Below are 13,419 nucleotides of genomic sequence, written 5' to 3' on the forward strand. Positions count from 1 at the left end.
AAATCCGTGGAAATAATGCAGATTATTCCATATAATTGTGACAACTTGTGAAGAAAAGCACTTGGGGTTTTCGAGTCTGACCACTTAGGCAGGCAGTACAAAACAGCTTCAAAAGAAGCTCCTGCACATCAAGGGGTCTATCTGACCCACTCCACACTGACATTCTTAAGCTTTTGCTACATTGATAATTTGGAAAACTGGCAAAATTCCAACTCTGGTGATTTTATTTTTATTTCTCCCCCTATGGCTGCAATTAGAACTGGGCATTTAAAGAAATATCAGTTCACAACCTGTAGAGAACTGCTACAGCTTTCACCTCTCAAAAACATTTTTTTCATTAAATCCTCTTGGTCAGTTTAATTCTGGGGTATTAAAAATAAAGCTTCAGTGCTCATGCTCATCCTGTACCATTAACTGCTTCACAGTTATTTTAAAATAGGTAAATAATCATAAAACACAAGGAGAACACTCTGCTGTATGTCAGCTTCTGAAAATAAGCACCTTAATTCAAACACCCTTTTATAAATGACTTAGACATTCTTCTCAGCAAACTGCAGATGAAACAGATTTCTCTCCCAGTGCTATTACCTGGGCAAGACTTCTGCTGAATTTCCTGGCATTCTGGAAGGGGTGCATATGAAACAGGAAGCCTTATCCAAGACTGTCTATAAATCCACAGCTGTAAATCACTATGGTTTCATATGCACAAATGTGCACAGGTAAAAGTGAGGTGCTAGGTTGAGGCAAGTTTGCTCTCATGTTCAGGTGCTATTAAACAAATCCCAATATTTCATTAATAAAATTTCACTGTTAACAGGAAATCAACAAACAAACAAACAAACAAACACACACAAGCTGAAATAAGTGTGATCCCAAAACATGGTGGGAAATTGAGGTATTTTTAAATACATGGCAGCAAATTCAGGTGCAAAGCAGTTGTTTTCTCCACTCTGCAAACTGCACAATGTGATTCCCTTCCTTCAGAGGTGACACAAGGGGTCACAGGGACCAAGGGCAAACACTGACCAACACCTTCAGCTGATGCTACACACCCTGTGTCAGTCTTTGAACTATCCTTTAAAATACAGTAGCTGATTCAGAAATCAGGTGTATGATACCACCAGAATGAAAGCAAGCCCTGAAGCATGACAGACACATAACCCTGATACCACCTTGGAAAAGGCCCTACAGGGATTTGGAGAAGATGCTGAAAAAGGTCTAACAGCTCCATAATACATGTGACTTATTAAGTGGGGGGAAAGGGAAAAAAAGACAAACCCTCAAAGCACTTCAAGGAGAGAAAGAAGCTGCAGAACACAACATGCTGCTTGACACTAAGATGCAGACTTTGGGGTAATGGTCTTTTTACATTTACGTCACAGCAGCACATAGGCCCAAATTTATCTCTGTTTGATGAAAGCTCTCCAACACACAAATGGTCTGTGTGAAGAGCAGGGAGAGTCTCTTGTAACAGGACTAGAGTCTATTAAGGAAAGAAGATAGAAGAGGAAAATATGAGGATGCAACAGAGACCTGGGGACAAGAGCTGTCTCATGTCCCAGGGCAGAGCTCTGCCCTCATGATCACCCCCTCCACTTTCCCAGCTTGCCCCTGGGACATCTAGCTGTGTTTTTTTCCATACTATGTATCATATCCCAGTTCATCTTCCAGAGTGCTGGTCTTCCATTTCAATAAGGGGGTGTTGATGACATAAAAAAGTATTACTTTGATTAAATCTTCTATATTTCAAATGTATGTGAAGTCATAGGGGAATGAGTGATTTCTGACTCGAGTAAAACCAGCTTATTTTAAAGGGCTTTTATCTACTCCTTTTGATAGAGGAGGATAAATTCCATTTATTAGAAACAATGACAAAATTTCACCTTTATTTCAATTTGAAAGCATTGATTAGTCCTGACAAAAGACAATAACATTTTTATCAAAGCTTTCATGAGAAAGGGTTTCTTGGATCAAGGACTGAGTTTTCCTAATGAAACCAGATACACTACCTCACATGGATGAACTCTCTTCTTGGTTAGCACATTGAGCAGGACACTGGAGAGCTCCAGCCACTTGATTCAACTCTGAAGCACATTCAAAGCTTGGTTTTTCTATAACTAAGGAGGGAAACTAATTATCTGTAGAGTCTTTCTTGTTTATCTCTATCATCATCTTGCAGGACTGGAAGAAAAAAAATGAAAGTTCTGTCCTGACTGACCAAAAAAGGATTTCATACAATTCCTCTGACACACAAGTGCTGAGATGGAGAGAACAGCTGTAATGCACAAGTAGTGACTTTGTCCATCAGTCTGGAGGACAGATGGAAATTAGGAATACAGTGCCACCTAATAGAATCACTTTTGATCAAAGACAGCCAGGACCAACTAGGTAACACACTACGTTTGCACATCACATTAAAAATGAAATAATTTTAGAACAGCCCCACATGCTGTACAGTTCCTTATTGCACTCACATGAAGAAAAAAAAAAAAAGAAATTGAAGCACTGAAATGGCCATAGAGGACAAACTTTCCTCACAGAAGTTTTTGCAAAGGTAAGAAACAACCCTCATGCATCAGCGTGTTTCCTCCAAGGGTTGCTGCAACACTGATAGTTTCTTGCTCTGAAGAGCAGGGTCAGAGCCTTTTCTGGTTTTCATGATGCTCCAAGGCAGTGCTGTCCATTCTCTGAGCTTCTCAGCCACTTCAGCTCACGTCAAACCAGGGTTTCTGTGGAAGAAGTGCTCCTTTTCCTCTCACTGGTCAGATCCCCTGAAGACAACTGTCCACTGCTAGGACTAGGAAAAAACAAATCAACACATCAGATTAGATACATCCATGTAGGTGGAGGTTTCAACAGGAAGAGGGGAGATTTAGGTTAGCTATTAGGAAGAAATTCTTCACTATGAGAGTGGTGAGACACTGGCCCAGGTTGCCCAGAGAAGCTGTGGCTGCCCATCCCTGGAAGTGTTCAAGGCCAGGCTGGGTGGGGCTTTGAGAAACCTGGTCTAGTTGGGGGGTGGGAGGGTTGGAACAAGATGATCTTTAAGGTCCCTTCCAACACAAACCATTCTAAGATTCTATGATTGCAAACAGAAGGTTCTTCAGAGTCCTGTGAGAAATGCCACAAGACTCTAAGCTTAAATTTGACCCAGAAGAAAGTCTCTTTTGAGTCTGGAGAAAATAGGACACTGAAGCTAGAATCTGCATGACCCTTTTGGATGTTTTACACACCCGCCATTGAAGTCCTAGATACATACTTCCATTCTGAATCTTCCTCAAACAATAATTTTTATTTTATTTTTAAACAATAATTTCAGGTGTGACAAACTTCTCCAGCTCTCATGAGTTGAGCTCCATATTTACACCCAAGTTTACAAGCCAAGTAGATGACTAACATTTCCCCTCTCACTGTTATGCAATGGCAAACACCTACATGTGGTCTTTTCAACCCAGATGAGTGACAACATTGACCCAAGTTCTTAGGCACATGCAGCCATGGTTTCCACAACAAATTTGCCCTGTGAGACCACTTAATACTTTTAGTAAGTGTTGCAGAGTTACAGGATTAGTGATATTTCCACCTGTTCTTTCCAGAACATGATGTTGGTTGTGACTTGAGAGAATTTTAACTTTCAGACTTTCAATCCTGACCTAAAGGCAGATGATGCTTCACATACATGTTCACTCTTTTTTGGATCCTGGATCTGTAAAAGCAGGAATTGCAATCTCTGCTTTTTAAATATGGAATTAATCTTAAACACTTCTCTTCTCTTTTTCCTCTTTCAGGTAGAAATAGTTACTTTTAGCAGAGATTTTGGGGTTGGCCTTTTTTTTCCTTGCTTGTTTTTTGGCTTTGTTTTGTTGTCTTGGTTTTTTTTATGTGGATTTGGAGGTTTTTTGGGGGGTTGTGGTTTTTGGTTGTTGTTTTGGGGTTTTTTCTTTGTTGTTTTGTTTTGGGTTATTTTGGGGTCCTTTTTTTTCCTTGCTTGTTTTTTGGCTTTGTTTTGTTGTCTTGGTTTTTTTTTATGTGGATTTGGAGGTTTTTTGGGGGTTGTGGTTTTTGGTTGTTGTTTTGGGGTTTTTTCTTTGTTGTTTTGTTTTGGGTTTTTTTTTCAAGGGAAGACCTTCTACAGCACAATTAAACTTAGCACATAACAGCAAGCTAGATACAACTGAAGACTGAATTAGAAAGGAAGGATGCAGAGGAATCCAAATTTGCACAAACATGCACAGCCTCCCTTGCACTAAATGACCCAAAGCACACTAGGCCACGCTAACAGCAGGAAGTTTCCTCAGCCCTTCTCTTTTTGCCTCATAAACCAAGTACATTTGGACGAATTGTCACTAAATGACACTCTGCAGCTTTCAATACTAAAATCAGGACTGATTAATAAATAGACTGGAGAAAAGCAAGGAAATAACTTTGGTTTTCCAAAGTCCAAACTGAACTGACACAGTTTCTTTTGGCAGACAGCAGGGGCACTGCAGATGATTCTTGGGAGACAGCTAAAGGAGATTCCCCTCTGTACGTACAGCATGAAACCACTACTGTCTTGGTCCCAAAAAAATAAATAAATCTAACAGCAGCAGACTAAAGTTTTCCAGCACATCCATTCTGCCAATATTTTCCTAGGAAGGTGTTAAAACACAGTTGTTAAACATTTCCTTGTAACTAATTGTCCTGGTAGTTTAAAACACTCTATTTCTTATTAGTACACAACACTGGTTAACACCAAACATACTGACCAGGCTCTGAGTAGTTCCCATCCTGAGCTGAAATTCAGAGGAGAGCAAAATAATCCTCTGACATCCCAGAGGAGCCCTGCTCTCAGACATATTTGTATTTTCATGAAGGTGGAAAACAGGTCATTACATTGGGAATTTTTATTTCTTTCAGCAAGCACTGACCTTAGAAAAATCTTAAACTAGGTAAGACTTAGTGCATCCTTCCACCCTCACCATGAACAAATAAGGAGGTGTGTAAATTAGTATAAATTTTAAATTAAGTCATTAAGAGGAGAAGAAGATAAAAAATCTTTACCTTTGCTAGAGCACATGTCCTCCTTGATGAAAGGCAGTTCATCCTTAAGGCTTCTCTTGTCTGTAGATTTAAAAAAAATATATATTAAAAGGAACAATTTTCTGAAGTGTAGAAGATGTTCATATAATCCAGAATAAACGCTGAAGTGATTACCTTTCTGTCCAGAAGTGTCCCAAACAAAAGGATGAAGAATCCCTAAAAGATTGCAAAAAAATGTTGATAAAACCATCATAACCACATGATGTTTCTTAAATGCTTCAAGGTGTCTTTTCCTTAAGGACAGCTACAATAGTTTTGTCAGTGTAATAGATCTCAATCCATGACTCAGATAACAGGGGTTTATCCACCCAGGTCATGTGGGCTCTCCAAGAATGTCAAGAATGGATATATAACCCATGCTTATTATCATTATGAACTGGACTGATGGGTACCACACCAGGACTTTCTCACCCCACTCAGTAGGAGTGTTAGCCAGGAAGAGCCAAGGCAGAGCGGGTATGCCAGGTAACATTGGATGTTCATACTGATGCTTTCAACAAAACCATCTTCAATAGCAAGTGAGAATTTTGTGTGTTAAGTAATAAGGATGAGACATCTTTGCAATTACTGGACATTAATCAGTTTACTTTGTTTAACATAAATTCATCAGTTCTTCATCACACCTTACACCAACTGGTTTGTTCCATCACTCATTTGCATCTACTCTGTCAGTGCAGGTTGCCTAGTGCAGGCACCATACAAAATAGCCAAGCTGAAAGGAAAGCTTAGATCCTGTTTTGCATGCACAGCTCAAGCTGCCAGCCCCCCTTTGGTCTGCTGCTTTCTCCCAAGCTCAGCCAGCTCTGAGCACATGCCATTCCCAGTCATGCTGAGCTTACCTGGAAGGCGTTCAGGAGTGCAAACGTCACGTGGAATGCCAGAGAGTGACTATCCAAAATTGTTGCTAATCCAAACCCCCAGGTGAGACCCAGAAGAGGTGTCAGAAGGGCAACGTTTTTGCTAATTCGGATCATGTTGCTCAAATCTTGTGACTTGCAGCCTTCTCCAATAGAAGATCTCCCAGTCTTCACCACGACCACCATCACCACCACCAAGTTCACAACAACAATGCTCAGAGCAGGAACAACAAAGGCCAAAAGGGCTTTTGTCTCATACCAGTTGAGCCAGCAGGCTCCACTCCTTAAATACCCATTTTTAGGTTCAGTAATAGCAACAGTGAGGACAGATATGACCAAGGGACATCCATATCCAATAGAGAATGCTGTAGCTATGAATACAGATCTTGTTATCTTAAAAAAAACAAATAGTAATCCATAGAGAATTAAGAGGCCCAGCGTAAACATCCAAAAAAACAAGGCAAGATAGAAAAAGTGAAGGAAAAAAGTGGCTGCTACACACAACTGGTAGTTTAGGGCTGTATTGTGCACAAGAGCCACCAAGATGAACAAAATATCAGCAACGAGGAGCGACGCAGCGATGTTGACCAAACAAAAATGGCGCATGTAAGTTATTTCAGTTTTTGTGACGTGGTGCCAGACAACAGCCTCGATGATAAGGCAGAGAACCAAGCTGAAGATGGAAAGGCCTAACCCCACCCGTGTAACGTCATCCAGCACCGCGCTGCGCAGCACAGTGGGGGACATCAAAATGGAGAAGGATTTGAAGGTCCGACGCTGGTGCTTGCAGATGCAGACAACGCTGTTGATGTTATCCAGCTTCACTCTACACGCCCGGTTATCCCATCTCCTTTCAGTGGAGTGCCACCCAACACACTCAGCCTTCACCTTCTCCAGCTTATTCACCTTTTCAAAGGTGAGCAAAATATGCTGGAGCTCTTCTGGCAGGGACACTGACAACACCATTCCATTCACCAGACCAGGGTCCAACCGGCTGGTTTCTATAATGGCTCCAAGCGTTGGCAATGCAATGCTGATGGCTTTGGAAGTCTTGGGTAACTTCAAAAGCTCTTCCTCTGGAATGACCACGTGCCCAGTGATATTACCTGTGTTATTGAACTCCATAGAAAAATCAAAGCTCTTTCCTGAAGAATTTTTGTGTATGCTGAAGCCTTTTGTAGAGATGAAGTGTTCCTGGATGCTTTCAGATCCATTCCTCAGAAGAAGTTTCCCAGCAAAGAAATTCACAGAGTCCAGTAATATCAAACCAGCATTTCTGTCCTTTACAAATGCCCAGTTGGAAATGATGGAGCTGTTCAGAATATGGTTTGCTATCCTGCTGTAAGCCTGAAAAACAAACAAACAACCAAACAACAACAACAACAAAACCCACAAGAAAAAAAATGAGGGTTTTTTAAATTAAAATAAACCAACTATTACTCCACTGGCAGAGCCTCCAGAAAGGCTCATTTATTTCAAAAGTGATTTCTATAAAAGGAACACTCTTCTTTGGCAACAACAGATTCCACAATCCACCCCAGTCAAACCCAAACATCTCATTGGCATGGTCACTACCAGAATTGTCCTATCCCCTTTGTATCATAGTTCAAAAGGTACTGGGAGAAGCAAGTATAAAGTAAAAATCGGGACAACTAAGTTCTGTTCCAGGTCCTGACCCACTGTGCAGGAAGTCTGGTTACATCACCCTCCCTTCATTCCTTCCTCGCCTTGATGATTTCTGGCTTCATCAGGGAAAGATTTCAGTTTCCATTGTGCAACACATGACAACAGAGCTGTGAGTCAGCATCTCCAAGGCTGCCTTCCCTAAGATGTCATACTTTAAAAACTAATTCTCCTATGTCTGTAACAGCAGTTCCTGAAAACTTTTGATTTAAAAGGAAGTAAAGAAAGTGTTTTCACCATATATGAACAGGTAAAATAAACATGTTCATACATGAACAGTTTCTCCAACAACAAAATATGGTCCTCTCTGGAAACTCTTTCCAAGTGATCTCCACAGGACTTGCAGGCACCACTTCATTGATAGTGGCTATAAGGACAAAACACTGTATGGGTGCTCTGGCAAGCTCAGAAACACCTCTTGCAGTGCCTAGAAGTAAATACCTGCATTTTTCCTCTATTGACATTATCTGATAACAGCCTGGAAATCTTCTTTAGCAACTCCACTATATCAGCAATGTTTCCTGGAATGGCTGGTGAAGACAGGATATCTGGGATGATGCATGAAAAATCAGCTTGGCAGTTACTGCTCCCATGGTCACGAGCACCGAAATATTTTGCTCCATCTCCAGGCTTCCCATGTGCTGGTTTTCCTTCCCCTACATAAGGAAGCTGTCCTTCAGCAACACCAAAAGGTCCTCCAGAGCCATTAATGAGTTGATGTTCAGAAATCCTCTGGAGGGAGGAAAAGAAAATTGGGAAAATTAATGAACAAAATGCAAATAAAGCTAAAGGTACAAGATACGGAGCTGACATGTGCAATGAATGTGTAGGACAGCCTGAAGCCCAGGACCAAAGCTCACCAGAGAAAATGTTTTCCTTGTACAAGACACATGTAGGAAGGTGCAAGAACTAAGTGCAGTGTTTTATTCTTGAAGTGACTTGAAAAAAGTACTTTCTTTTGTAGTTGGGGAGAATTTACCATGAATGATCTTTGTGTTTTGTTGCACTTCTCTTATGTTCATTGTCTTGGTTTAGATCCACACAAAGAACCTGGGCCAAGTGGACAAGGCAACTTCATTTCTGATTTGTATTTCCACACAGGAATTTCTCAAATTCTTCTCCCACAGATCTCCCTCCCTTTGCTCAAGATTGAAAAGGTATGAAAGAAAGGGGTGTCTTTGCAAGAAATTATGAGGACATGCCAATGTAACAGTTACCTCACCTGAAAAAGGGACTGAACATCCAGGCTTGCACAGGCATCTGTGAACATTTGCCACTTTCTGTCTTCACAGACAAAGCTTGTCTCCCCATGGAAGGAGGGAGAACAAGGCTGAGTACAAATATCTCCATCAGCTTTGCAGGGAATGAGATTTGTACATCCATCTGGAAACCAAATCAAGCAGATATTGTTGTAAGGTGCACACCTTATAACATACCAGGGTCCATGAGGTGAGTATCAGGGGTGTGAAGTATTGATAACTGACACATAGTTATTCACTGTACCTTGCTGATGACCAGGCTTTGAATCCTTACTGAGAACCTGGGAAGAAAAAGAAAAAAAGAAAAAAAAAAAGGGGAGAGGAATGTAGATTGAATATTAAAATAAAAAAGTAAAAAGAAGACTTCTCGACACAAAATAGAAAGGTGATTTCAAGAGCCAAATAATCCTTTTGAGGTCCAGAAGTCTTTTCAGAATGCAGAGCTCGCATGGACTGACAGAACTCTCCACTAACAGTCTGTGTCTCTGTATTACACCTTAAGCTGCAGTGACATGAGATAGGGGACAGGATCACACAAGCCTCCAGCAGTTATTCCTTAGCCAAAAGGCCTGGTTTAGGCTTAAGCTTTCCAGCATTTCTCATGTTGATAAGAGTATGTGACTTGTTGACATTATGTGATCTCCATGACTTTTGCCATAGATAAAGCTACAGTTGTACAAATACCAATAGCAGCTTTGTTCCACTCCTGACTGGGAAGCAACCAGGCTCCTGCAGTCAGGACCACCTGCTGGGACTGCTCATGTTTTACAGCCAGGCACAACCCAAAACAGCTTCCATCACTGCCTGGGCAAATGGTTTACCATCTACAACCAGCCAAACCCCATCAGTCTGGAAGCAAAGCTTGGCTACATGATGCCCTGGAAACTGCACTGTTACCAGTAGAACAGTCTGAACAGCAGATTTCTGACACTCTAACAGTTGTGCTGGAGGTTGCTTGGCCCATTGAACATATGAATACCTCCAAATATTTTTTTCCTGTAGTGAAAGGATGAGGGGCAATGTCTTTAAACTGAAATAAGGTAGAGTTAGATCAGATAAAAGGTATTTTTCATGATGAGGGTGGCAAGACACTAGAACAGGTTGCCTAGACAAGCTGTAGTTGCCCCCTCCCTAGAAATGTTAAAGGTCAAGTGTGATGGGACTTTGAAGAACCTGGTCTGGTGAACAACTTACCCTGAGAGGGTTGCGTGGTGCAGCTGGGAAGAAATGCAGAGCCCAAAGGAGCAGGCACTGGGCTACCCTCACATCCATCACCTCACATTTACTGCTTTCCTCCTGGAAGATGATGTTAAAGAACTTTAGACATCTCTGTTTTCACTTCCAAACACAGCTGTTGCTAGTAAGAAAGGAACTAAACCCATCTCAAAGACTGGTCTTATTGGCTTGTAAGGGGAATTTCAGATATTTATTAACATTTTTAATTGAGAATAATTTGTGAACCTTTAAAATAAAAAAAATAAAGACTTGTCCAACACTGGAAGTTACTGCATTAATAATTTCCAGTAAAATGTGAGGTGGAGAGGTTATTGAAGCAGTTCAGCCTGTGTGTCCCTTTTGAAGTGATTTAAGGCAGCCTCATCTTCACCATGTTCAACACTGCTACTCTCCTCAGGCAGGTCCTGATAAAACCTGACATCTGAGGTAGGAAACTCAGGCCCTTGGGGCTTGGCTATCCAAATTGGAGAAACCAGGACCAGACTGAAGTAAAGTGATATTCACTTCACAGAAGGACTCAGGCCTCTGCTTTCTCCATGAAGTTTCCCATGGTCCTTGGAGAAAGGTCAATATCCAGGGATGAAACTTTTTACAGGCTTATTTGCTGGAGAAAAACAATCCAATAAAGGGAATGAAGGAAAAAGAATGTGTTACATCAAATCTGATGATTAGATTCTGTACAATTCTCAAGGGAAGAACAACAGCTGCTGCAGATTCAACAGAACTTTTTATCCAAGAAACTCCAGGCTTTCACCACCTGCCAGGCACACAGCAGCATTTGTCCACTTTACTGTATTTTTAGATCCAAAGGTTTATTACTTAATTATTAAAAGATCATCAGAGGAAGAGTTAGATTTATGCATGAAACTTTTGAAATAGCTCAGCCCCTTTCTCCTGGTTTGAGTCAGGATGAAGCCAATTTTCCTTCTACTGATTTCTTTTTTCCTTCAGTGAGCTTTCTTTTAACTAGCACCAGAGCGTCCCAACTAAGACTGATAACAGTGGAATGTTTTCCTAACTGCTGGGGCTTCAAGGTCGCACCTTCACTCTGCCAGTTCAGACACTACAGGGAGATCTGTGACACCCCCCCCCGCCCCCCGTAGGAGGCTGAGTTAGACAGACAGCAAAACTGGCCAGAGAGATTCCATTCCATATATCTACGTAAGCTCAGAGAAAGATCAGAGATCACAGAAGACAACTTCCTTCCTTCTTCTTCTTCCCTTCTCTTCTGTCCATGGCTGGTGTCCAGGGAGGACTCCGTCCATCCATCACCCTCGACCCCCAGGCTCCAGCTCTCCTGACCCTCATCACTCTTTGCTTTCTCCAGCAGCAGCTCTGGGACTTTTTGGGACTGTTCCCAGCTCAGGAGATGCTGTGGGACCTGCTAGGGGTGGGGGGAGGCAAGATGCATTTGCACATATCTGAACCTATTTGTATATAACTGTATATATTTTCTTATATCATTAGTGTTTAATTAAAGCTGTGTAGTTTAGTTTTCAATTCAGCCAAGTCTCTCTCTTTCTCTCTCTCTCTCCCTTCCTGCCTGGGTGGGAGGGGGAGGGGATCGAGAGCATTGCTGTTGAACTTGAGTCAAATGGTGACAGCCTTGAACTGAACTGATACTAGCAGAAGTATTTTCTGCTTCAAAGCTAGCAAGCATTAGATTGAAGGAATTAAATTGGCTAAGGAGAAATTAACCAAAAGACTCAGATAAATGTTGCTGAAGAATGGGAGGTGGCTGGAAAACACCTACAGGTTTGAGGCAAAGGCTGCATCAATTTTTTTTTCCCTATTTCTGCAGTCATTAAATGTTTATTGTACATTTGTAGCCCTAGTTCCATTTCACAACTGGGAATCCTTGAGCTCATCGTGTTTTGTCATTAAGTAATTCATATTCATTTTGTATTCAGCCCCTGATGTAACTCCACCTAGGGCTGTTTAAGAGAGGCAGGAATCTGGGACAGGTCCAGGTACCTGAGGCTCCCCAGGATACTGGCCCAGGTTACCAGCGAAACACTGAGCTCGCTCAGTTGCGTTGCTTGACTCATCATAGAAACCACCCAGTCTCACCACTGTGTCCATGTGCCAAAATAACTACTGTGCAGCAACAGAAACTTAGAGCAAAACCACCAACGCAGCAGCAAATCACTGTCATTTTAGGAAAGAAACATCAATATAGAATCATAGAATTTTTTAGGTTGGAAGGCACCTTAAAGACCATCTAATCCCAACCCTCTGCCATGGGCAGGGACACCTCCCACTAGACCAGGTTTCTCCAAGCCCCATCCAACCTGCCCTTGAACACTTCCAGGGGTGGGGCAGCCACAGCTTCCCTGGGCAACCTGGGTCTCACCACCCTTCCTTATGTCTAACCTAAAACTCCCCTCTTCCAGTTTAAAGCCATTCCCCCTTGCCCTGTCCCTCTGCACCTTTTTAAAAAGTCCCACGTCAGCTTTCCTGCAGGCCCCCTTCAGGTGCTGGAAGGCAGCTATAAGGTCTCCTCAGAGCCTTCTCTTCTCCAGGCTGAACACCCCCATTTTTCTAAGGCTGTCTCCATAGCAGAGGTGATCCAGGACACAGACACATGGCCAGCCGAGTTATCCAAACCCTTTCATCTGGAAGGGACTTTCTAGTATGAGGACACTTCCATGCATCAGCTGTCTCCCACCCAGCTCAGGAGATTGTCACCAACTGCTGACCCTCCTTCTCCAGCTCATTTCATTTGGTCACAGCACTCCAGGGGAGGAAAAGCCCTCAACAGGAGGGAAAGTGTGATGAGTGAGTGGCTAGACAGTGGTGACAAGAGAGGAAAGAGCCTCTTAAAAGAAAAAAGGTAAACTGATCATGTATTTTTAAAATAATCTATATGTTGGCTGAGGTACAGAGCCTTAAATTCAAAGTCCTGTCTCTGCATTTTCTGTTAGTTCAAAATAAAAGTGTTTCATAAAACCCTGCAAAACCACAGAACTCCCTTCCTCTACCCCAAGCACTTTCTTGCTTTTAATTTCTGGCAGACTGGCCCCAGGGGTCACAGCTACCTCAGCCCCAGCAGCAACAACTGCAGGAACTACACCAAGTTGGTGGACACAGGGTCTTTGGCCAAAAGGTTCTCCATCACCTGGGGTCACAGCTTTCCCCTCTACGGGGAAAAGTATCATGCACAAGAATTACAAGCACATCTTGTATAAAATGGAACTGACACCAGACTTGCCATAATTAGCTAGACAAAAGCATTTTCCTGAATGGCTGCAATCTTGCACTGTGTATTTAACATTTTTTAAAAACACTAAAACCTTCTTTAC

At 42.0% G+C, this 13,419-nt stretch overlaps 1 protein-coding gene across 1 annotated transcript; it reads right to left on the reverse strand.

The window, feature by feature from the left end:
• Positions 1-3,071: 3,071 nt before the first annotated feature.
• On the reverse strand, positions 3,072-10,153 carry LOC104392976 (probable G-protein coupled receptor 115). Its single transcript, XM_010002422.1, has 8 exons — positions 10,076-10,153; positions 9,126-9,162; positions 8,845-9,005; positions 8,064-8,354; positions 5,922-7,286; positions 5,197-5,238; positions 5,044-5,103; positions 3,072-3,203 (listed from the first exon to the last, which is right to left on the reverse strand). The coding sequence occupies exons 1-8, from the start codon at positions 10,151-10,153 to the stop codon at positions 3,072-3,074; spliced, it is 2,166 nt and encodes a 721-aa protein (XP_010000724.1).
• Positions 10,154-13,419: the final 3,266 nt, after the last annotated feature.

Source organism: Chaetura pelagica, unplaced genomic scaffold (assembly GCF_000747805.2).
Source record: "Chaetura pelagica isolate M959 unplaced genomic scaffold, ChaPel_1.0 scaffold46, whole genome shotgun sequence".
NCBI lineage: Eukaryota > Metazoa > Chordata > Aves > Apodiformes > Apodidae > Chaetura > Chaetura pelagica.

Bases quoted from the DNA above. Each gene is read 5' to 3' on its own strand.
- LOC104392976 (XM_010002422.1), bottom strand. From the start codon at position 10,153: ATGGATGTGAGGGTAGCCCAGTGCCTGCTCCTTTGGGCTCTGCATTTC. The intron at 7,287-8,063 runs GTATTTACTTCT...TTTGTTTTTCAG, and splicing joins TCAATAGAGGAAAAATGCAG to GCTTACAGCAGGATAGCAAA. The intron at 3,204-5,043 runs GTAAAGATTTTT...AGGGTCATGCAG, and splicing joins GGACATGTGCTCTAGCAAAG to ATTCTAGCTTCAGTGTCCTA.